This window comes from Taurulus bubalis, assembly GCF_910589615.1.
Source record: "Taurulus bubalis genome assembly, chromosome: 8".
Lineage (NCBI taxonomy): Eukaryota > Metazoa > Chordata > Actinopteri > Perciformes > Cottidae > Taurulus > Taurulus bubalis.
In genome coordinates, this window is record NC_136596.1 from 2208373 (window position 1) to 2230872 (window position 22500).

Sequence of the window (22500 nt, forward strand, 5' to 3'; positions counted from 1 at the left end):
ACAGTTTGGTTTCATAAACCGATCATTTTAAACATATGTTTATATGTTTGTGTTGTGAAGTGGTCATCAATGTAAACAATAGAAAATAAAAGAACAAATAAACTAAACTAAAGAATGAGGAAACTCCATAAAACTGATTTAAACTATAAATGATCTTTTCAAATCAAGCAAAGTCAATTATTCATCACTGGAAACATGTTATTGTGAATTTAATGGACTTTTATTTTTTGCCTGGAAGAGAACAGTTTTGTTGTTCATTTAAATTTCATTTTTCTCATCACACCGTCGTACCAGAAGTTTTATTTTGGCTTCAGTCTCCAACCGCCGGCCCTTCAGCGGCTGAGACACGCAGTGGTTCACAAACCGTCCAGAAACACTTAAACCAGGAAGATCGTTTATGGATCTGTAAACTCAATTAAACATTTTCATTACATTTTTATTGTCTCGACTTGCTGCTGCACAACAAATCACCGTGAGTTGTAAACAATTCAAACTCGTGGCGATACTTCAGAATCCAAAGTGTTCGTGTGGCGTTCACTGACTCCTTTGATCCTCCACGGCATTAAAGTGCACTTTGCGTGTGTTGAAACAACACAACCTTTACAACACAACGCACATTCAAGACACTAAATAGTTTAGTGTTGTTTGTACACAGCTCCTGAATAAAAGACACTGAGCTGCAGGTGAACTCTGCGTCACCTCGACCTCTTTCTGGCTAAAGGAAGGCGTTGCTGCCCCCTGGTGGCAGAACCCAGCATGTGCAAGAAAAATACTTTCACGTGAAATTCCTCTTCATTTTAAAAATAAACAACAGCCTCCTGCAAGATAAATACTTATAGACGTAGTTCATGTTTTAATACATGTAGTTTCGTACAACATGTTATGCTGATGAGTGAAGATTATATTTTAATAATAATTAGTTTCTTATTTCAGGATATGTATTTGCAGATATCATTTAAATTGTGTTTATTGTTAAATTATATTCATTAAATTTGGTTCAGCACCAATGATGGTGGAAACATCGTGCTTAAAAGTCAGTGTGTATATATATATATATATATATATTAAAAAAAGAAAACCATTTAAATCCCTTTATTAGTTGATCTCTCTCGCATATTGAGAAAGTCGGCATCGAACCTCCGGCTGTGGGTGAACTGGGAGAGGACCAGTGTGACTGATGGGTGGCGCTGAGGAAAAAATATCAATAAATACTGAATAAATAAACTGATGGCAGCTGAAATATAAACATACCGACTCCAGAGTCCATACATTAAAAAGTGGAGCCGAGGTCGAGCGTCACGATGCCTTCAGGGAACCTCTGCAGTGACGGCACAAAGCCGCAGGTTCGATTCCCCGCCTGAGCGCAGTTGGCGAGAGTCGTGAGGAGTTGCCACCCCGCGCCTTTCAGTCTTTAAAAAAAGAAGAAGCCCTCTTCCTCCTCACAGGAAGAGGTTTATTTTGGCGTGGACGGCCTTGCAGCCGGTGGTGGAGAAGAAGTGTCCCGGGACGGGGGCGTACGCCATGTCGCCGCTCACCGCCTCCACCACGTCGCCGCGGCCGCAGCTGCCGCGCTGGCAGAGCTGCGAGCGGACGCAGCGCTCCACGTGGCGCCGGCTCAGCGGCAGGAAGGGAACGAAGCGAGAGACCAGCTTCTGCCGGATGACGGAGGACCGGAAGAAGCCGCCTGCGGAGAGAAGAGGGCGGGTCTTCGTTATGCTGCGCCCGGCAGACATTATATTACATCATCTGGACTATTTTGGTTTTCTTATACTTGTTTTCATATCTTGAAATTGAAGTTTTTACCACTATCAGCGTGTTCTGTTATGAGTATAATCCTGTTGTTGTATCTCTATTTTGGGGGATTCTAATGATTTTATTGTTTCTGCTTCTCTTGCCCCTTTTTTAAACTGTAAATAACTGAGCTCTAAGAATATCTGTGAGCAATGCCGACACAGACATCACTAACGGGAGAAGCCACCAACATATTCAACGCTTATGTGAATATAGAATCAGGAGGCGGTGGAAGGACTCACTCATTGAGCCGTTGTAAGCTGCGTGTGCGATGGCGTCCTGGAAGTCGGTCGACTGGATCTCCTCTCGGTCGCGTCCGGCCAGCCGGCTCTCCAGAACCTTCCTGTTGATCACCTCCTCTCCTGTGGTGCTGAAGGGGGAGGGACGGGAGTTAAGGGGAGTTATGGTTAGTTAAGGTTAGTTAAGGGAGTTAAGGTTAGTTATGGAGAGTTACAGTTAGTTAAGGAGAGTTATGGAGTTAGTTACTCTTTTGTCTCTCTGCCTCACGATGTGAGACACAGAGACACACAGAGAGGAGGACATCTCTCTCTGGTAACTTCTTAAAGTACCGGCAGCAGAAGCGATACCTCAGGATTAATGTTGACGTGTTATTCTGTTTTTCACTTTCCAGTCGTGGAAAACTGTTTCCTGGTATTTTTAAACATTGTTTTGGCCTCTGATCAAAAACATGCATTGATCCTTAAATCTAATTATTTACACACACGTCACTTAAATAACACACTCTTTATTTATGTGTAATGTCACGCAGCCAAACACCTTTATGTGGAACGTACTAATGAACCAAATCTGATCCGTGTGTGTGTGTGGGTGTGTGTGTTAGAGGTCAGATTGGGAGCTGAAATAACAGATAATCTATGGAACAGCTTGTGATTGGTCCTAACCCTTATCAGTGTGTAGGGTCACGTGCACGCAGAACACACACAATATGTAGAGCGATGACGTCATGAGCTGTCAGCACAACAGTGTGTGTGTGTGTGTGTGTGTGTGTGTGTGTGTGTGTGTGTGTGTGTGTGTGTGTGTGTGTGTGTGTGTGTGTGTGTGTGTACCCGATGAAGACGTAGATGGCCTTGCGGTAGTTGGTGCGGAACACGACGTGGGAGGGACCCAGGAAGGGCTCCAGCACGTCGATGACGCCCGGCGGCATCTTCTCCATCTCCTCGAACAGGAAGACGGAGCGAGCGCACGCCGTCAGGTTACCCTGCACCCAGCTCTTCAGCGCCTCCTGCAGGACACAACGCGCACAGCATGTACACATGGACCTCTGAGGTGTAGTACAGCATGTACCTCTGAGGTGTAGTACAGCATGTACCTCTGAGACAAGTACAGCATGTACCTCTGAGACAAGTACAGCATGTACCTCTGAGGTGTAGTACAGCATGTACTTCTGAGACAAGTACAGCATGTACCTCTGAGGTGTAGTACAGCATGTACCTCTGAGGTGTAGTACAGAATGTACCTCTGAGGTGTAGTACAGAATGTACCTCTGAGGTGTAGTACAGCATGTACCTCTGAGGTGTAGTACAGCATGTACCTCTGAGACAAGTACAGCATGTACCTCTGAGACAAGTACAGCATGCACCTCTGAGGTGTAGTACAGCATGTACCTCTGAGACAAGTACAGCATGTACCTCTGAGGTGTAGTACAGCATGTACCTCTGAGACAAGTACAGCATGTACCTCTGAGACAAGTACAGCATGTACCTCTGAGGTGTAGTACAGCATGTACCTCTGAGGTGTAGTACAGCATGTACCTCTGAGGTGTAGTACAGCATGTACCTCTGAGACAAGTACAGCATGTACCTCTGAGGTGTAGTACAGCATGTACCTCTGAGACAAGTACAGCATGTACCTCTGAGGTGTAGTACAGCATGTACCTCTGAGGTGTAGTACAGCATGTACCTCTGAGGTGTAGTACAGCATGTACCTCTGAGACAAGTACAGCATGTACCTCTGAGACAAGTACAGCATGTACCTCTGAGGTGTAGTACAACATGTACCTCTGAGACAAGTACAACATGTACCTCTGAGGTGTAGTACAACATGTACCTCTGAGACAAGTACAACATGTACACATGGACCTCTGATACAAGTACAGCATGTACCTCTGAGGTGTACAGTAAAAAGTACAATATGTACCTGAGATGTAGTACAGCAACACGTACAACATGTACCTCTAAGGTGTAGTACAGTAACAAGTACAATATGTACCTCTGAGATGTAGTACAGTAAAAAGTACAATATGTACTTGAGATGTAGTACATACAGTAAAAAGTACAATATGTACCTCTGAGATGTAGTACGTACAGTAAAAAGTACAATATGTACCTGAGATGTAGTACATACAGTAAAAAGTACAATATGTACCTCTGAGATGTAGTACGTACAGTAAAAAGTACAATATGTACCTGAGATGTAGTACAGTAAAAAGTACTATATGTACCTCTGAGCCAAGTACAGTAAAAGGTACATTATTTACCTCTGAGATAAAGTACAGTAAAAATCACAATATGAACTTTAATCTTCAAGCTACTTGAATGGAGAGTGACCCCTGACCTCTGACCCCTGACTCACCTGGTACTGCTGGGCCCGGCCCGGCGAGGGGAAGTGCAGCGCGGGGATGAAGGTGTGGACGTGCGGGCTGCTCATCGCTGAGCCGTACAGGTGCTTCCCCAGCATGGAGCTGACCAGCGTCTTCCCCGTCCCCGAGGAGCCGTGGAAGGACAGCACCAGGGGCCGGTCGGGGCTTTTATTCTGAAGGAACCTCGCCACCTCCTCCGACACCATGTCCTGGGCCAGGTGCTGACCGTACACGTTCTTGTAGAGGTCCCACTCCAGGTCTGTGGGCCAGGACACGAGGACAAGAGACGTGATGCCACCACATGTAGTACAGTCAAAAGTATGAGTACGTCTGAGATGTAGTACAGTAAAGACTACAATATGTACCTCTGAGATGTAGTACAGTAAAAGTACAATATTTACTTCTGATGTAGTACAGTAAAAAGTACTATATATACCTGAGAGGTAGTACAGGAAAAAGTACAAAATTTAAATCTGAGATGTAGAACAGTAAAAAGTACAGTATTTACCAGATGAGAGAGTAATAAGTACAATATTTACCTCAGACAGTAAAAAGTACTATATTTACCTCTGAGACAGTAACAAGTAATATATTTACTTCTGGGATGTAGTACAGTAAAAAATACTATATTTACCTCTGAAATGTAGTACAGTAAAAAGTTCTATACATATCTGAGAGGTAGTACAGTAAAAAGTACCATATTCACCTCTGAGCTGTATTACAGTCAAAATTAACTGAAAAGTGAGGTACAAGTACGTCGAAGTAAAGTAATTGAGTAAATGTACCAAGTTACATTCCACAACATATAGGATATGTATATATATTATATACACATGAACATTTATGATAATAAATGTCATTCCACCAACAAAAGCATGTCCATGCAAGTGACCACATGGAAATACTGCACATTCAGAAAGTCCCTCCAAAGTGTAGAGCTTTGTAAAGTAATGATTTAATGTCTTGAGAGTTTAACCAACAGCTGAGAGGACTTCCTGTTTAGCTCGCTAGCTAGCAGGAAGCAGCCGCTAGTGACCGTTACGGCCGTTAGTGACCGTTAGCGCCTCACCTCTGATGTTGGGCTTGAAGTCGCAGTCGCAGCTGTCCGAGAAGCTGCAGTAGAGCTTCTGGAAGACGCCTCGGACCGGAGCTAGGAGGTATAAACACAGCACGGACAGCACGGCTAACATCTCGGCTGCCTGCTGGCGCGCAGAGAAACCGGAAGAACGTTCTCCACAGCGACGACCGGTCCGTTTGTAGTTTTTAACCTCTCTGAAGTCCGTCCGGGAACACGTAACGAGGTGACTGAAAGGACTACATTTCCCAGAAAGCATCTGGTGTAACCCGTAAAGGGTACACGTTGGAAGACTACGGTCCAGAAAGCAAAGCCGTAAACGCAACGTACTGGGAAGTGACATTTTCATTTATCGCTTTGTATTTATTATTTTGTGAGAAAAATATTAAAATTGTTATTAATGTAATTATTCTGAACATAATTACAACATATAAAATAGAATAGAACAGAAACCTTTATGTTATAGCAGAGAAACGTGTTATAGTAAATACATTATAACATTATATTTGTAATGGCCTGTAATTGAAAATAAAAAATAAAAAGTAGACGGTAAAAACATGAACGTGCATGCTTTTATTTATTTATGTATTCATGACACCATACTTTTTTTTTTGAAAATCTCCCATATTTCTTCAAAAACGTTTTGAGGACTTTTTTAGTGGAGGAGTCAGTTTTAGTGGAAACCTGAGAAATAAGCATCAGGTGACAGTTTCGTTCAATAAACCAACCAAAATATAATAAAAACCTTTATGTAAGAGCATAGAAACATATTATTCGTAAATAATTCAACAGAATGTAAACTTTTAGAGACTTATATTAGAACATTATATTTGTAATGACTTATAATTTAAATAAAAAGTATTTTAGTATTTTTATTAAAAAAATGGCCAGACGATAAAAACTTAACTGGAAGAACTTTACATGCTTTTATTTATTTGTGAAAAAACGCATTAGAGGGAAAACAATGTTTTTATGACTGCAAGACAACCACTTTAGAGAGATTTAGGTTTCTTTGAGAGAGAGCAATTCTGAGGTCTTTGTGTTTGTAAAGGTTGTGATGTTCATAATACCAAAAATGTAAAGAAAATCACCCACATGTTTTAAAAAAAGTTTTGAAAATGAGTCGCTTCTAGTGGAAGCTCGAGAAATAAGCACCAGGTGACAGTTCCCCTAGTAAACCGACCCGACAGTGAGGTAAACATGTTTATTTCAGATAAATATTAGACATTAATACAATGTGTTTATAGTAAAATAAAAGCTTGTGTGGTTGGGGTCAGTTCAAACACTTCAAAGTCACAGAGAATGTGTGATAACATGATAACAGTACAGATTTTATTTTGAAGGAAACAGGAAGAAACATCAAACTAAAGTCCTGAACGTCAGTAACCTCATCCCACATTACGTTAAATATTAAAATCTGATTACCACACGTGATGAGCACACATAGACGCAACGTTATTCTGTTATTGGGGTTGTTGAATGACGGACAGGTGTCAGCGGAGGGAAGGTCCCGCCTTCAGGCTCCAGACACAAACACACGTATAACACGCTTGAGGTTTTTTTGACTGAAGCTCCTTCCTAGCATGCCGATGCTTTGTTTTATTGTGACTCCAACCCCAACGAGATGGACAAACGGTTGACACCTGTTGACACCTGTGGGACGGGCCGAGTGAAATCAAGACGAGGTCCGGGCGTGGCGCGGCCTGCCGGGCGTGGCGCGGCCTGCCGGGCGGCTCCTGCCGGGCGGCTCCAGCCGGGCGGACAGGGCGGTCAGCACCTGGTCAAACTTGGCGTATCGCAGAGCCTGGCTCTCCTCGGCGCCCCGGCTCCCCCACAGCAGACGCATCTGGAAGTCGGTCAGGAAGAGCTCCAGGACCTCCGGCTGCTCCTGGAAACCTGCAGCATCAACAACAACAACAACAACAACAACCCCGATCAACAGCAGAATAAAATAAAATTATCCTTTTATTATTTCCAGCAGACAAGAGACATAGTACAAAGAAACAAGATCAAAACAAGTATTATAAATAAGGAAATAAGCAATAAAAAACAGTTAAGAATCCACAGTAATGGAAATATTAAATATACATACAGAATAACTATTATTATAAATGTTTGGTTTTCATTTTTAACCCTTTTTTATTGAGGGATTAAATCAAGAGAGTAATTGTACTTCTATACAACCAGAGGAGTCGCCCCTGGTGGTCAGGAGAGAGAATGCAGCTTTAACACATGAAGCATAGACTTCTATACAACCAGAGGAGTCGCCCCCTGGTGGTCAGGAGAGAGAATGCAGCTTTAACACATGAAGCATAGACTTCCTTCTATACAACCAGAGGAGTCGCCCCCTGGTGGTCAGGAGAGAGAATGCAGCTTTAACACATGAAGCATAGACTTCCTTCTATACAACCAGAGGAGTCGCCCCCTGATGGTCAGGAGAGAGAATGCAGCTTTAACACATGAAGCATAGACTTCCTTCTATACAACCAGAGGAGTCGCCCCCTGATGGTCAGGAGATAGAATGCAGCTTTAACACATGAAGCATAGACTTCCTTCTATACAACCAGAGGAGTCGCCCCCTGGTGGTCAGGAGAGAGAATGCAGCTTTAACACATGAAGCATCGGCTTCACTCGTCAGAATCGGGGGTTGCCGCCTGGTAAAAACTGGGATATTCTCTTTAGTTTATTCACGTCTGTCACCACGGTCTAAAAGTGTAAAATATAATGTATTTAACTTCTAACTATTCAGAACAATGCGCCGCGGCGTCTCCTACCTTGTAGCTTGCTCTCGGCGTTGGAGCGGTAGATGCCCCCCAGCTGAGCGATGGTCCTCGCCGCCCCCAGGTGGAACATGACCACGTCCACCCCGACCTCCGCCGCCTCCCACGGCTCCGGGCCCTCGCCCACCGCCACGCTCTTCTCCAGCAGGGCCAGCAGGGGCAGGACGTGGGGGAAGCTGGTGCCGGACAGCGGACAGCTCTCTGCGGGACGGACGCACAGAGACACGGTCAGCGCCCCGCAATTCAATAAAAGGAAGAGCGCTCGCGATAAAGACGGACACGTACCTCGGCCGTCGTTCAGGCTCTTCATGAACGGCCTCAGGGTTTTCTCGTAGAGAATGGCGCCCTCTGTGTGTCGCTGCCGTAACGCCGTCCAGGTCTGCTCCAGACGGGACACCTGAGGGACAGACAGACGCCGCCAGTAAAACCTGTAATTCTTCCAGTGATTTAAATTCGCTCACATATTCGGTATTTGAACGTGATTAAACGGAACATCTTGCTTCCATCGAGTTTCAGTTTAACACTTCAGATCCGTGTGTCTCTTTACACTTGGGCCTGAGGACAATGGTGCTTCATTATATAGAGAGCTAAGATTGCTCTGCAATTTTTGGTGTAACACATGTGTATGTATCTAATATGCAAGTGCCTTTAAAAGGTGAATTTAAGAAATTATGTAAAATCGAGAAAATGACCTCAATCCCCAGAGGGTGAAAGGGATATTTGGAGAGTAATCTGTAATGGGATTAGACTGGATGTGATGTTGACCTCTAATTACCTGTAAAACATGAGATGCAGGACAACACAACCCTCCTCTCCTGTTATGAAGGTAATCCATTTGTGATATCTCACTTCTAAGCACGTCGTGCTTCCAACTTTGAGACGAGTAAACAACACATTCATAATATATAACAGGTTCATCGCATCAACCAATGAACTCATGGTCACGCTTAACGATCACGGGGTGCACAGTGGGTAGAGGGTAATCCTGCAGGTTTTACTGCAGATGACTGACTACGGCATCAACATCATAAACCGCTAATCTTCAAGACCAGAGTTCGAGGTCAGCCGTTGCGTGTCTCTCACCTGCGGCAGCTCCAGCGCCCTCATGACGGCGGCGAAGCCGAACATGTCGCCCGTGGTGCCCTTGAGCTCCGCTGCGATCTGGATGATCTTGTGCAGCAGGCCGGCCCGCTCCTCGGTCGTCCCCGTGCAGCCCAACACGTCCACGGCCAGCGTGGTCGCCATGGTGTGGAATCTGCAGGACGGCGGAGAGACGGTGACGGTGGAGCTCGTGTCGCAATCACGTCGGAGGAAGACACTAAAGTCCAATATTGCTTTAGATATTATGGTCTCCTCTCACGCGTGCTGCTCTTAGATCCTTTTAATTGTTTTATACTCGCCTATAAAAGATATCTCGGGCTTTTATTGTGGCGGGTAGTAGACCCGGTTAACCAGGTCTCAGTTCGGGCTACTTTTTTTTAAATAAATAGAGGCTCAACTTCCGTGCTTTGTGCAAAGATCTTTCCACTTTCTTTAATTTTCATCATTCGGAGCTGCACTTTTCGGGCGGGTTCAGGTCAACCTGCTAACGTTTAACATGTAACCTTTGGCATGCAGCGGCCTTCACACAATGGATGCCTCCAAACTAGACGTGGTTGTCTGCACATTCGGGCTTCCTGAATCCTTACTCACCTCTCCAGCAGGTCCAGTCTCAACTGTTGGCCATGTGGCAGCGTGAGCAACTCCATCCCAGAACTAACTCCCATCATCCTTTGCGCCTCCGGAGTCACCTCCAGAATTCTGGCCACCTGGGAAACACAGACACGTGTTTACTGGTTTAACTCCTGGATGTGTGTCTTTATATTTTGGCGATTTTAACGCACAGTATCTATGAGTCACTGCCCATGTTTTATAGTTTAGTTGCTAAAGCTAACGGGTCCGCCAACAGTTCCCAGTCATTCATTTAAAGTGCTGTTTGTGTCTGATATTCTCTCTTTTTGCTCCGGTTTTGGTCTCCACCAACGTGCCTCTTCCTTCTCTAAGTCTTTAATGAGTCTTTCTGCTTCCTGTTGCACCTGGACATGATGCAAGTGGCGAGACGAAAACAAAGCAGCTGTGTTGTCGGCCATAAAGTGAAGCTAAAGAGGCTAAAAGGTGATCATAAATAGTCATTTGAGCCCCTGGTAATCATAACAGTACCATGCAGTCGGCCTTGGTGATGTGTTTGGCCGCCTCCCTCGGGTCGACCTCGGCCAGCAGCTCCTTCACCCGCCGCAGGACGCCCACCTCCAGAGGTTTGTTCTCCCCGGGCATCAGCCGCGATTGGTACCTGCCGGGCTTAAAAGAAGAGGCCGTCTCCACCACCGGCGTCGAGTACACGCCGCCGTCCTCCACCCTCGGCGGGTCGGCGCCCGGCGGCCCGTCCTCCGCCCGCAGCCTCTCCACGTAGCTCTGGGGGTACAGCTCCGTGTAGCAGCTGCCAAGGTCATCGGAGGACGGGGAGTTCCGGTTCAGGTGAGGCCCGGGTCCGGTCAGAGAGGCGGGCTCCGAGCGCCCGGAGAGGGATGGGGGCGGAGCCTCACTGCTGCCGGGGCTCCGGGACGCCGGGGCTGGAAACAACAGCACGTTTCAGTCCAGTGCAGCAAACGATGAAGGTAGAGAAAGGCAGATACAAAAATGTCCATCTTCCTACAATTATTATTATTTTGTTGTTGTTGTAAGTCTCCTAAAAACTGATTTTATTAAGCAAGCAGGAGGAAATGCCGAATTCTTTTTGCAGGCGCTGATTAATCCACGTTAAGGTCAAACCCTAAAAAATATCATTATTAAAAAATGTACACAACAAGTATTTGTATTATTTGAAATGTAGGTACAATTACAATATCTAACATATCACAGTAACATATCTCCATGTTACATATTTTTAAGAAAGAAAACAGACAGAAATAGAAAAATAAAAGCACACAACCACTCTATCGAAAGAGTATCGACAAAGTTTAAATAAGAATAGTATTTCTTTACTAATCATCATCGATGACATCATCAGACAACAGAACAGAATGAATACCACGCCTACGCTTCTCGTATTGTGGAGCAACTTTTATGAATATTTGTTTTGGGTTCTTAACCTTTTTTGATCAAGGTGATCTCTGATGTTTACAAAAGAAACATTATGAAACACATTTTAAGAAATCCCAAAAGACAAATAGAGTACATTGCTCTCATGAAAGTGGTATCGGATCAAAAGTAACATTGTCTTCGTCCGTCTTTCAATAAAAAGCTTTTTGAACAAACGTCACTCAAACACTATAGCACTGCACTGCACTGGTTCTGGGGACTATTTTCAGCGGTGGATTAATCCACATTAATTGTACAGGGTGTGTTTTCATGGTGATGAACAGGGAGGCTGATGTGAAACACACAATTCACAAAACAATACAGTCGTGTCCTTTTCGTGAGGTTGAACTGAAGATTACATTTCCTTCTCGGGTAAAAGTCGCCTGTTGAGTCCAACATATTTGTTTTAATGTGTGATCTATTTATCTCGTGAAAGATGGAGTATCGACTGTTGTGTGGTTCAGTAAGAACACGCTGTTTGGTTTCTCTGTGACCTTCAAACCGCTGACCTTCAAACCACATCACACTCACTCCACAGCCACGACAGAGGAGATTATGTCAAGATTATTTAAGTTTGTAGGGTTTTTAATCGTGTTATATATCATTTTAATATATACAGTATATACATAAATATATTTATATATAAATATATTTATAAAAATATATTTATATATAAGTATATATTTATTTATAAATATATATAATATATTTATATATATAAAAATATATGTAAATGTATCCAAGTATATATTCATATATAAATATATATGTATACACATATATTTGTATATATATAAATATATATTTACACCTATACAAATATATATGTATATGTAGATAAATATATATAAATATATATTCATATATATATATATATATATATATATATATATATGTATATATATATATATATATATATATATATATATATATATATATACATATATATATATATATATATATATATATATATATATATATATATGTAATTTTTACCTGTAAAAAAAAGAAGTTTTTTTATTGCTGCCTTTGTATTTTTTAGAAAACAAAGCGTGTCAAAAATGTTGAATAAGAATAAAAAGAAGCATCAGGTTAACTTGCCTTGGTCTCGTATCGACCGGCCACCACACATCTTATCTCAGTACTACATCTTCTTATCAGGGTTCAAGTGGGCCACGTGAGACTCTTTGATCCGGCTCCCCTTACATAACTAAACCTGCACAACACACACACACACACACACACACACACACACACACACACACACACACACATACACACACGCACGCTGAACTTTAGTCCTGCTCAGTGGCAACACCCTCCTCAGTTGTCCGTCTGCTGCGAGGGAGGCTGGACGCACAAGCAACGGATTGGCGTTGAACACCTGAGATCTGACGACCAGTAAGTGTTTACGTCAAAGAGTCAAAGACCAGCGAGAGTTTAAATACGTTTATATAAAATATGTAGAGCTATAACAAAACGTTTCACCGATGTTTTCAGTGCTGTTGGTTTTGTGGGCATGCTTTGTTGAAGTAGTGTGCAGCTGAACGCTGAGTGCTTCCAGATGTCTGGACACTTCCAGATGTTTCTGTCTCGACGAGCAGGAAGAGAGCGTTCTATGAATGCTTTGAGCAACCCGGCCTCAGGCGCTGCTCAGTCTCACCTGAGGCTCTCCTGCAGCGCGGCTGTTTAGCGACGAGAACACAATCAAAGTTTAGAGGGTTTGGCTGAGCAGGAGAGAAAAACAACTAAAGGGCAATTAAAGCAAAAGAGTGTTGGTAGCATTTTAGGATCGGATGCATGTCAGCTCATGTTTCCTGTTGGCAGACGCTTCCTCTCATTTATTAAAAGAACATGGATGTTTATTGCAAGTAGTTTTGGCTTTTTAATGTATTACTCAAAAAAAGTTCTGCATAAAAGTGGTTTTAATTGTATATCTAAGACTTCTCACTACTGAGTCCATGATCTCCATACTGTTACTACTGGTATCATAATTATGTATAGTAGAAGTAGTAGTAGGGGTGGAAGTAGTACATGTGTCATCTTTAATGAGTCAAAATGGTTTATTAATATGTTTGAAACACTACAACTGAACTGTTTACTAACGTTTTACTAACAGCTGTGGTTCTCGTTCTTAATTAAGCTTGTTCGACCTTTGCCTCGGTACACACAAAAGGCAATAATCCCCATTATAGTTCGACACCTATCATTAATGAATGACGCATGCACACGAACACAATGCTGTGAAACCTGAGAAGAACATCTACCGAATCCAAAACCGCTTTTTGTGAACCTCTGCGGCAGGAATTCCCACAATGAGCGATTGCGTAATCAGGAAATCTGGAAGTTATGCAAGTCTGGGAGCGATGTGTGGCCACTTTTCTGAAAATCCTTTGTGGAAAGCCTTGTAGTGATGTGCATCTAAATGTGATTGATTGCAACATTGTCTGGCACTGCAGGCGATGGAGTAGAAGACGTATTGTTGCCTAAATCTATCTAAACTAAGATGAAACAGAAAATAATAGTAAGTCAGATAAGGGTAATAATATTATACTCAGGACTCCACTCCTAGTCTCCTGGATTAAAGTCCTAAATTTGACCCATTTATCCATCACAACTGTAACTTCCCGCTACCCGTTCCCGCTACCCGTTCCCGGTGCCGGTTCCCGCTACCCGTTCCCGCTACCCGTTCCCGCTACCCGTTCCCGGTGCCGGTTCCCGCTACCCGTTCCCGCTACCCGTTCCCGCTACCCGTTCCCGCTCCCCGTTCCCGGTGCCGGTTCCCGCTACCCGTTCCCGCTACCCGTTCCCGCTACCCGTTCTCGCTGCTGGTTCCCGCTACCCGTTGCCTGTGGAGTCTGTCAATTCAGTTACGTGCCCTTATAAGGAGCTGGTGGTTGATCACGATAGACGGGTTGGCGACTGTTCTAAACGTATGTTTATGCACAATCTTGAACTAAAGAACTGTGAAGCCTTATTGAACAGGACAGATTTAACATTATTACATTTCTTGTCAGAATCTCTTTCAGAAATGTACCGACCGGCATTGGTGGCACTTGCGGTGCTTCTCTGCTCTTCACTCTTGGTAAATGGAGGGAAAGTCCTTGTGTTCCCTCTGGATGGAAGCCACTGGATCAACATGAAAGTCCTCGTAGAGGAACTCCACGCCAGAGGCCACGAAGTCACAGTAATATGGCCATCGGACAGCTGGTACATCAAGCCAGAGTCCCCCCATTACAAGTCCATCACAGTGAATTCCTCTGCTGGTTTTGATGAAGAAGGCTTTGGCTTATTTGTAGACAAAATGATGAACATACGGCGCAAAGGAGCTTCACTTTGGACTCTTATATCTCTGGAGTTTGAACTGGTGGAACAGTTCTATCAGATGAATAAGCAGCAGATTCAGATGATGGGGGATATGTTTGAGGACATCAAACTGATGCAAAGCCTCCGCGATGCCAAATATGATTTAGTTCTGACAGACCCTGCTATTGGTGGAGGGGTGCTTCTTGGTCGCCGTTTGGGTCTTCCCCTTGTCTTGAATGTGAGGTGGACTGTTCAGGGTGAAGGGCATCAAGCAATCGCACCTTCCCCATTGTCTTATGTCCCAATACCAGGGCCTGAGCTGACTGACAAGATGACGTTTCCCGAGCGGGTCAAGAACATACTTTACTATTTCTTTACTTGTTTTCAAATTTGGTATGTCACAGAGCCCAACTACAAACCATTCGTCCATCGTTACTTTGGAAACGATGTACATTACATGGAGCTGTTTCAGGCAGCAGACATCTGGCTGATGAGGAACGATTTCACCTTTGAGTTTCCACGACCCACAATGCCAAACGTCGTCTACATGTCCGGATTTCAGTGCAAACCCTCCAAGCCCCTGTCTAAGGAACTCGAGGACTTTGTCCAGAGCTCTGGTGAACATGGCGTCATCGTTATGACATTAGGAACCCTTGTGGGAAAGCTTCCTGAGGACATCACTGAGGACATTGCTGCTGCTTTTGCCCAACTTCCACAAAAGGTGATCTGGAGGCACAAAGGCAAAAGACCATCCACCCTCGGCAACAACACCTTACTCCTGGACTGGCTGCCTCAAAACGACCTCTTGGGTCACCCAAAGACCAGGGTGTTTGTGGCCCACGGAGGTACCAACGGACTCCAGGAGGCCATCTACCACGGCGTGCCCCTGGTCGGCTTGCCCCTCATGTTCGACCAGCCTGACAACTTCTTCAGGATGAAAGCAAGAGGTGTGGCCAAAGTCCTGGACATTGCAACTGTGAACAAAGACAACTTCCTGGAGGCTCTGAAGGAGGTTCTCTATGATCCAAGCTACAGTGAGAAGATGAAGGTGCTGTCCAACCTGCATAGAGACCAGCCCATGAAACCACTGGACCGGGCCATGTTCTGGATCGAGTTCGTCATGAGGCACAAAGGAGCAGCACATCTAAGGACGGAGTCCTACAAGATGTCAATGATCCAGTACCACTCGATTGATGTGGTGGCATTTCTAATGGCAGTTATTTTGCTCGTATTTACTGTTTTTGTTTCTGCAGTTGTATTTTTGTGGAGAAGAGTGTTTTCAGGAAGCAAAGTCAAAAAGGAATGATGCATGTGCTTCTAGATAGTGAACTGGATCCTGAATTGTTGTTGAAAAAGATTAAAAAGAACAACAACATAAAATTCATAAACTGTTTTATTCTGCTGAACAGGATACAAACAGTCTTACGTTGGTAAACTACCATGTCTCAGTGTGCAGCTTCACTCACAAACCTCATTTTATCTGATGACTTCAGCCAAAGAGGTCATGTTTACGTTCTGTTTGTTTGTTTATTTGTGTGTTCCTCAGATAGCAGAATACCTCAAAAATATAATTTGGTGTTAGTTTGGACCTTAAGTCAGCGATCAGTTTTAACTCAATATCGAGGCATTTCTTTTCAGGATTACTTGTAAAATGTTTGAAGACGTAAAAAAAATATTCGCAATAACTACTGCACTTATTTGAAATGAAATGAAGTAAGATTTTTTTGCAAAAAATCTTGCACATGTATCTTGTGATTGTTTATCCCTATTGTTGGTAAATGATTCAATATTGTTTGAGATCTTTAGTGATAATAGGATGTTTTTAGGTAAATTGTTCTACAAATGTATGTTTTCAAAATTATTCTTTTAAACTGTGAATAAAAAGTATAAAAATGTTGTATTGATTGATTCATTCGTTGCTTCACAAAATATTGGTAATTTTGTCTGTACTTTTGCTCATATTTAAAGATTTATTTAATGTATTATCGTGTGCCACCAGTCTGCAAATTAATAATGAAAAACGTGTAGCCTAGCGCAGTTTTTTCAACCTTTTTTGAGCCGCGGCACATTTTCTACAATAAAAAAATCCCGCGGCACACCAACAACCAAAAAAGTTACAAAATGTCACATTGTAGCATAATACAGCATATATGGTAGGTAATTATTGCACTACCTACCGGCATGGAAGAGTATTCAGTGTTTCAAGTAAACCAGATTGCTCCATCAGATAAAAAAAAGTGTTATCACTTTGTTAGAAAAATTAAAATAAAGTTATGCAAAAAATAACTAATATTTAGTTACTACTGAATAGCTTATTGTGGAAAACAATAAGCAATTTTTTTGCAAAACAGAATGAGTGCAGATGTGTGAGCCATCAAGTTGTATCAGTATTAGTGGCTGCAGTGAGCTGCTTTCCTCTGCACATCTTTTTAAAACGGGGTTGTAGATTTGATACGGCTCTCAATTCATGCTCAATGTTGAGAGACACAACAGCAGAAAGCCGACCTCACCGAGATCTCATAAAGATCGGCTTTTGGCGAAATGACAAGAATCGGCGAGTCGCGCATGCTCAAGTAAAGCGCGTTGTGAAGGCAGCATTGAGGAGTAATAGACGGCACTTGGCATGAAAGGGATCACCCGTTTTGACTCAAAAGAGGTCCGCGGTGGTGATCCCTAGCTTATCTAAGAGATTCGCGATGGCCGTTTCCCCACCGAGTTAAAATTAGACGACCCTATTCTCTATCTTTCAGTTATTTATGTTCAGATTATTTGTTAAATTGATGCATGACCTTAAACTAAAGACCTGTGAAGCCTTAAAGAGCAGGACAGATCTAACATTATTACATTTCTTGTCCGAATCTCTTTCAGAAATGTACCGACCGGCCTTGGTGGCACTTGTGGTGCTGCTCTGCTCTTCACTCTTGGTTAATGGAGGGAAAGTCTTGGTGTTCCCCTTTGATGGAAGCCACTGGATCAACATGAAAGTCCTAATTGAGGAACTACACTCCAGAGGCCACGCAATCACAGTTTTGAGGTCATCAGACAGCTGGTACATCAAGCCAGAGTCCCCCCACTACAAGTCCATCACTTTGGATTCCTCTGCTGGTTTTGATGACGAAGGCTTTGGGTCATTTGCAACCAAATTGATGAACATGCGGCGCAAAGGCGCTTCGCTTTGGGCTCATTTATCTTTGGAGTTTGAATTTGTGATACAGTTCTATCAGATGCATAAGAAAGTGATTCAGATGATGGGGGATATGTTTGAGGACACCAAACTGATGCAAAGCCTCCACGATGCCAAATATGATTTGGTTCTGACAGACCCTATACATGGTGGAGGGGTGCTTCTTGGTCACCGTTTGGGTCTTCCCCTTGTCTTGAATGTGAGGTGGACTGTTCAGGGTGAAGGGCATCAAGTAATCGCACCTTCCCCATTGTCTTATGTCCCAATACCAGGGGCAGAGCTGACTGACAAGATGACGTTTCCCGAGCGGGTCAAAAACTTACTTCAATATTTCCTCCTTTGTTCTCAAATTTGGTATGTCACAGGGCCCAACTACAAACCATTCGTCCATCGTTACTTTGGAAACGATGTACATTACATGGAGCTGTTTCAGGCAGCAGACATCTGGCTGATGAGGAACGATTTCACCTTTGAGTTTCCACGACCCACAATGCCAAACGTCGTCTACATGTCCGGATTTCAGTGCAAACCCTCCAAGCCCCTGTCTAAGGAACTCGAGGACTTTGTCCAGAGCTCTGGTGAACATGGCGTCATCGTTATGACATTAGGAACCCTTGTGGGAAAGCTTCCTGAGGACATCACTGAGGACATTGCTGCTGCTTTTGCCCAACTTCCACAGAAGGTGATCTGGAGGCACAAAGGCAAAAGACCATCCACCCTCGGCAACAACACCTTACTCTTGGACTGGCTGCCTCAAAACGACCTCTTGGGTCACCCAAAGACCAGAGTGTTTGTGGCCCACGGAGGTACCAACGGACTCCAGGAGGCCATCTACCACGGCGTACCCCTGGTCGGCTTGCCCCTCATGTTCGACCAGCCTGACAACTTCTTCAGGATGAAAGCAAGAGGTGTGGCCAAAGTCCTGGACATTGCAACTGTGAACAAAGACAACTTCCTGGAGGCTCTGAAGGAGGTTCTCTATGATCCAAGCTACAGTGAGAAGATGAAGGTGCTGTCCAACCTGCATAGAGACCAGCCCATGAAACCACTGAACCGGGCCATGTTCTGGATCGAGTTCGTCATGAGGCACAAAGGAGCAGCACATCTAAGGACGGAGTCCTACAAGATGTCAATGATCCAGTACCACTCGATTGATGTGGTGGCATTTCTAATGGCAGTTATTTTGCTCGTATTTACTGTTTTTGTTTCTGCAGTTGTATTTTTGTGGAGAAGAGTGTTTTCAGGAAGCAAAGTCAAAAAGGAATGATGCATGTGCTGCTAGATAGTGAACTGGATCCTGAATTGTTGTTGAAAAAGATTAAAAAGAACAACAACATAAAATTCATAAAATGTTTTATTCTGCTGAACAGGATACAAACAGTCTTACGTTGGTAAACTACCATGTCTCAGTGTGCAGCTTCACTCACAAACCTCATTTTATCTGATGACTTCAGCCAAAGAGGTCATGTTTACGTTCTGTTTGTTTGTTTGTTTGTGTGTTCCTCAGATAGCAGAATACCTCAAAAATATAATTTGGTGTTAGTTTGGACCTTAAGTCAGCGATCAGTTTTAACTCAATATCGAGGCATTTCTTTTCAGGATTACTTGTAAAATGTTTGAAGACGTAAAAAAAATATTCGCAATAACTACTGCACTACTGCACTCGTATTTACTGTTTTTGTTTCTGCAGTTGTGTTCTTGTCGCGAAGAATGTTTTCTAGAAGCAAAGTCAAAAAGGAATGATGCATGTGCTGCTAGATAGTGAACTGGATACTGATTTGTTGTCGTTAAAAAGAACAGCAAAAAAACCCATTCATAAACTGTTACAGAATACAATTGATAAACTACCATGTCTCAGTGTGCAGCTTCACTCAAAAACCTTATTTTATCTAATGACTTCAGCCAATGAGGTCATGTTTACGTTCTGTTCTTTTGTTTGTGTGTTTGTCAGATAGCAGAATACCTAACAAATATAATTTGGTGTTAGGTTGGACCTTAAGTCAGCGATCAGTTTTCACTCTATATCCAGGAATTGTTTGAAGGATTTCTTGTCGTCTTTTAAAAAAAAACAATGAAAATAATTATCATTAACTACTAAACTTATTTGAATGAAATGAAAAATGTTGGACATTTATCTTGTGATTGTTTATCCCTATGGTTTGTCAATGATTCAATATCCTTCGTAATTTTCAGTGATGATAGGATGTTGTTATGTAAATCGTTCTACAAATTCATGTTTTCAAAAGTATTGTTTTAAGCTGTGAATAAAAAGTAGAAAAATGATTTTTTGATTGATTTGTTTAATGCTTCACAAAATATTGGTTACTTTGAACCCAACTACAAACCATTTGTCCATCGTCACTTTGGAAACGATGTACGTTACATCGATTAAATTGAGTTCAAAACATTTATGCAGTTGAGAGTTAGAGAAACATCTTGGCTGAAGCTGTTTCATTATTATTTCTATCTAAGATTATTTAATTGTCTGACTTAAATGAAGCTAAGCGGAAGTTCAGTAAGGAAGACTATCTTCACGCTCCTTTTCATTCATAATGTCTCTCTGTGTGACTGCTCTATCAGCTGATTGTAGGCGTTCACTCTGCACAGTTTCCTTCAGCCAATCACATCAGTGCGGCCAAACTTAAAAATGCTGTCGGTAATAATTTTTGCACAATCAGATGTGACCCTCCTCCACCTCAGTGACCTCCAGTCATGCTCCAAATGCACTATTGGATTGCAGGAACTCCTTTCATCATCACCACCACCAGTATTGTTTTGTTTCTTTCTCTTAACCTTATTTGACTAAATTAATACTAGTTAATGTACGGTATATTTAATGATTCGGTACCAAATTGTTTGATATAAGCCACTGAATAAAACCTGTTCTGTTCCTTGAAGCAGGTGTTATCCTTAATAACAAAGCTTAGAAGCTTATTGGTGTCTTCTTACACTTCTTACCAGCTGAATTAGTTTTGGGTTATTGTAATCAGGCAGCACATTGCCATTGTGTTCGAAGTTTCGGTGTATTTCTGACATTGGCATTGGCATTGACATGGCATGCAACAAAGCAAAAAAACTATGATAAACGTCTATCAACCATGTGAAATACTTGAAGTAGTGTGTGTGTTGTGTGAGCACATCTTTATCATGAACAATAAATCTATGTATTATTTACATTTCTGTGACGCAGTAAACGTGGTACTTATCAACCGACACATCGGACACATATTTATCCACAAATATATCTGTGGATAAATAGAATAATCTGATAACAATGGTCATGTCTTTGAAATGGTCCGGCACTAATTGACACAAACTGAATCCAAACATTTGACTGTAACCCCAACACATGTGCTTCGGCAAGATGGGAAGAGTCAAGACAGTCAAGTTCAAAATCATTCGTCAAGTCCAGTCTCAAGTCCTTAACTTTAACAAAATGATCTTTGGTGTCATGTTTCCATACAGGCGCTGTGTAACATAAGGTTAGTTCTTCTCTTGATTAGATGCTGTTGGATTGGTTCAAACAGATCCTTTATAGCATAACAATAGCGTTTTACTTTTCCCTTCATAGCCCTTTATATAACCCCTATAATCCCATCACCAGTGCAGCAACTTGGCCACCAAAGTAAAACTAACAAAATTCATGAATGATAAAACTTCAAACTTTCATAGGTTCACGTACCGGGTCCCAAAATAAAGAGAAAGACTTTAGTTTGGTACTAAACTCACTGTTGTTGTACAGAGTAGAGAGAGAGGATTCTCCAGAAGTCAACGGAGGCCGGTGGTCCTGCTCTCTGTGAACTGCTGCCTCCCTGTGGAGAGAGGAAGGACTGCATGGAGAGAGAGAGATAGTTATTACTACAAAGTAAAACTGTATCTCAGTTTGAATCGTTGACTGTCTCGACCTCCAACAAAGGTCTAATATGCTGTGATATTGTTCCATTAAGTTGTTTTTTTTAAGAATTGTTTTGGAAACTAGAAGACAGAGAGGTATGATATCTGTTTTTAATTGAATAAATATATATATATATATATATATAAATATATATATATATATATATATATGTATATATAAAGTAGCAAAATAAATCTAATAAACTATATCAAACATTTGATGAAGTATTGCACTTGGTGTCTTGCCGATCTTTATTTTGAATATTTAATCTATGTTTTATCTTTTAACATTTCTTGTTACTTATCACACCTGTGATTAATGAAAATCACAAATAAGGATCGATAGAAGCCCCAAATTGAGGCTTTCTACACTAACAGCCCATTAGATGTGTGTGTTATTGTCATAATTAGCACATGAGTTCTTGAGTTATGGTTTGAGGTCACAGGGACTTTTTGACTAATGAGGTCATCCTTGAGTCTCAGTATCAAGAGATATTGTGTCAAACGAGATTGAGACATAAAAAAGTACAGATTAATGAAAATAATCATTCATTGCATTGCTGGAAATGATCCTTTTCTTTTCTCAGTAAAACAAGGGTTGCCTTAACTTCAAGGAAAAACACAACAAAATGCTGATGTCTGTCTTATTCTGTCTGAAAATCTGTTAAACAGCTGATCGAGACTATGACTCAGACGGCACTGAAAACGCAGGTAGAAAATCCACGGCCCGCCACTGCTTCCTGTTATTCTCTAC

At 42.4% G+C, this 22500-nt stretch overlaps 4 protein-coding genes across 4 annotated transcripts in view; 2 read left to right on the plus strand and 2 right to left on the minus strand.

Annotated features, from left to right (window-relative positions):
* Positions 1-223: 223 nt before the first annotated feature.
* tor2a (torsin family 2, member A) lies at positions 224-5580 on the minus strand (the record flags this gene model as incomplete). The annotated part of the gene is made up of 5 exons (XM_079222484.1): positions 224-1684; positions 2034-2161; positions 2859-3034; positions 4384-4649; positions 5460-5580. The coding sequence occupies 5 exons, from the start codon at positions 5578-5580 to the stop codon at positions 1440-1442; spliced, it is 936 nt and encodes a 311-aa protein (XP_079078610.1). The 3' UTR covers positions 224-1439.
* An 813-nt stretch (positions 5581-6393) lies between these two features.
* Positions 6394-22500, minus strand: part of LOC306740144 (SH2 domain-containing protein 3C-like) — a gene marked incomplete at its 5' end in the record, with an annotated part of 31460 nt that continues 15353 nt past the window's right edge. Inside the window, 7 exons of the mRNA XM_079222251.1 lie at positions 6394-7361; positions 8240-8446; positions 8531-8642; positions 9329-9500; positions 9938-10053; positions 10445-10854; positions 21582-21682. Coding sequence (XP_079078377.1) covers positions 7141-7361; positions 8240-8446; positions 8531-8642; positions 9329-9500; positions 9938-10053; positions 10445-10854; positions 21582-21682 — 1339 coding nt within the window. The 3' untranslated portion in view covers positions 6394-7140. The remainder of the gene's footprint in view (positions 7362-8239; positions 8447-8530; positions 8643-9328; positions 9501-9937; positions 10054-10444; positions 10855-21581; positions 21683-22500) is intronic.
* Positions 12720-15974, plus strand: LOC306739796 (UDP-glucuronosyltransferase 2B31-like; the record flags this gene model as incomplete). The annotated part of the gene is made up of 2 exons (XM_079221852.1): positions 12720-12763; positions 14380-15974. The coding sequence occupies exon 2, from the start codon at positions 14394-14396 to the stop codon at positions 15972-15974; it is 1581 nt and encodes a 526-aa protein (XP_079077978.1). The 5' UTR covers positions 12720-12763; positions 14380-14393.
* LOC306739797 (UDP-glucuronosyltransferase 2B31-like) lies at positions 17539-19119 on the plus strand (the record flags this gene model as incomplete). Its single annotated transcript, XM_079221853.1, has 1 exon — positions 17539-19119. The coding sequence occupies one exon, from the start codon at positions 17539-17541 to the stop codon at positions 19117-19119; it is 1581 nt and encodes a 526-aa protein (XP_079077979.1).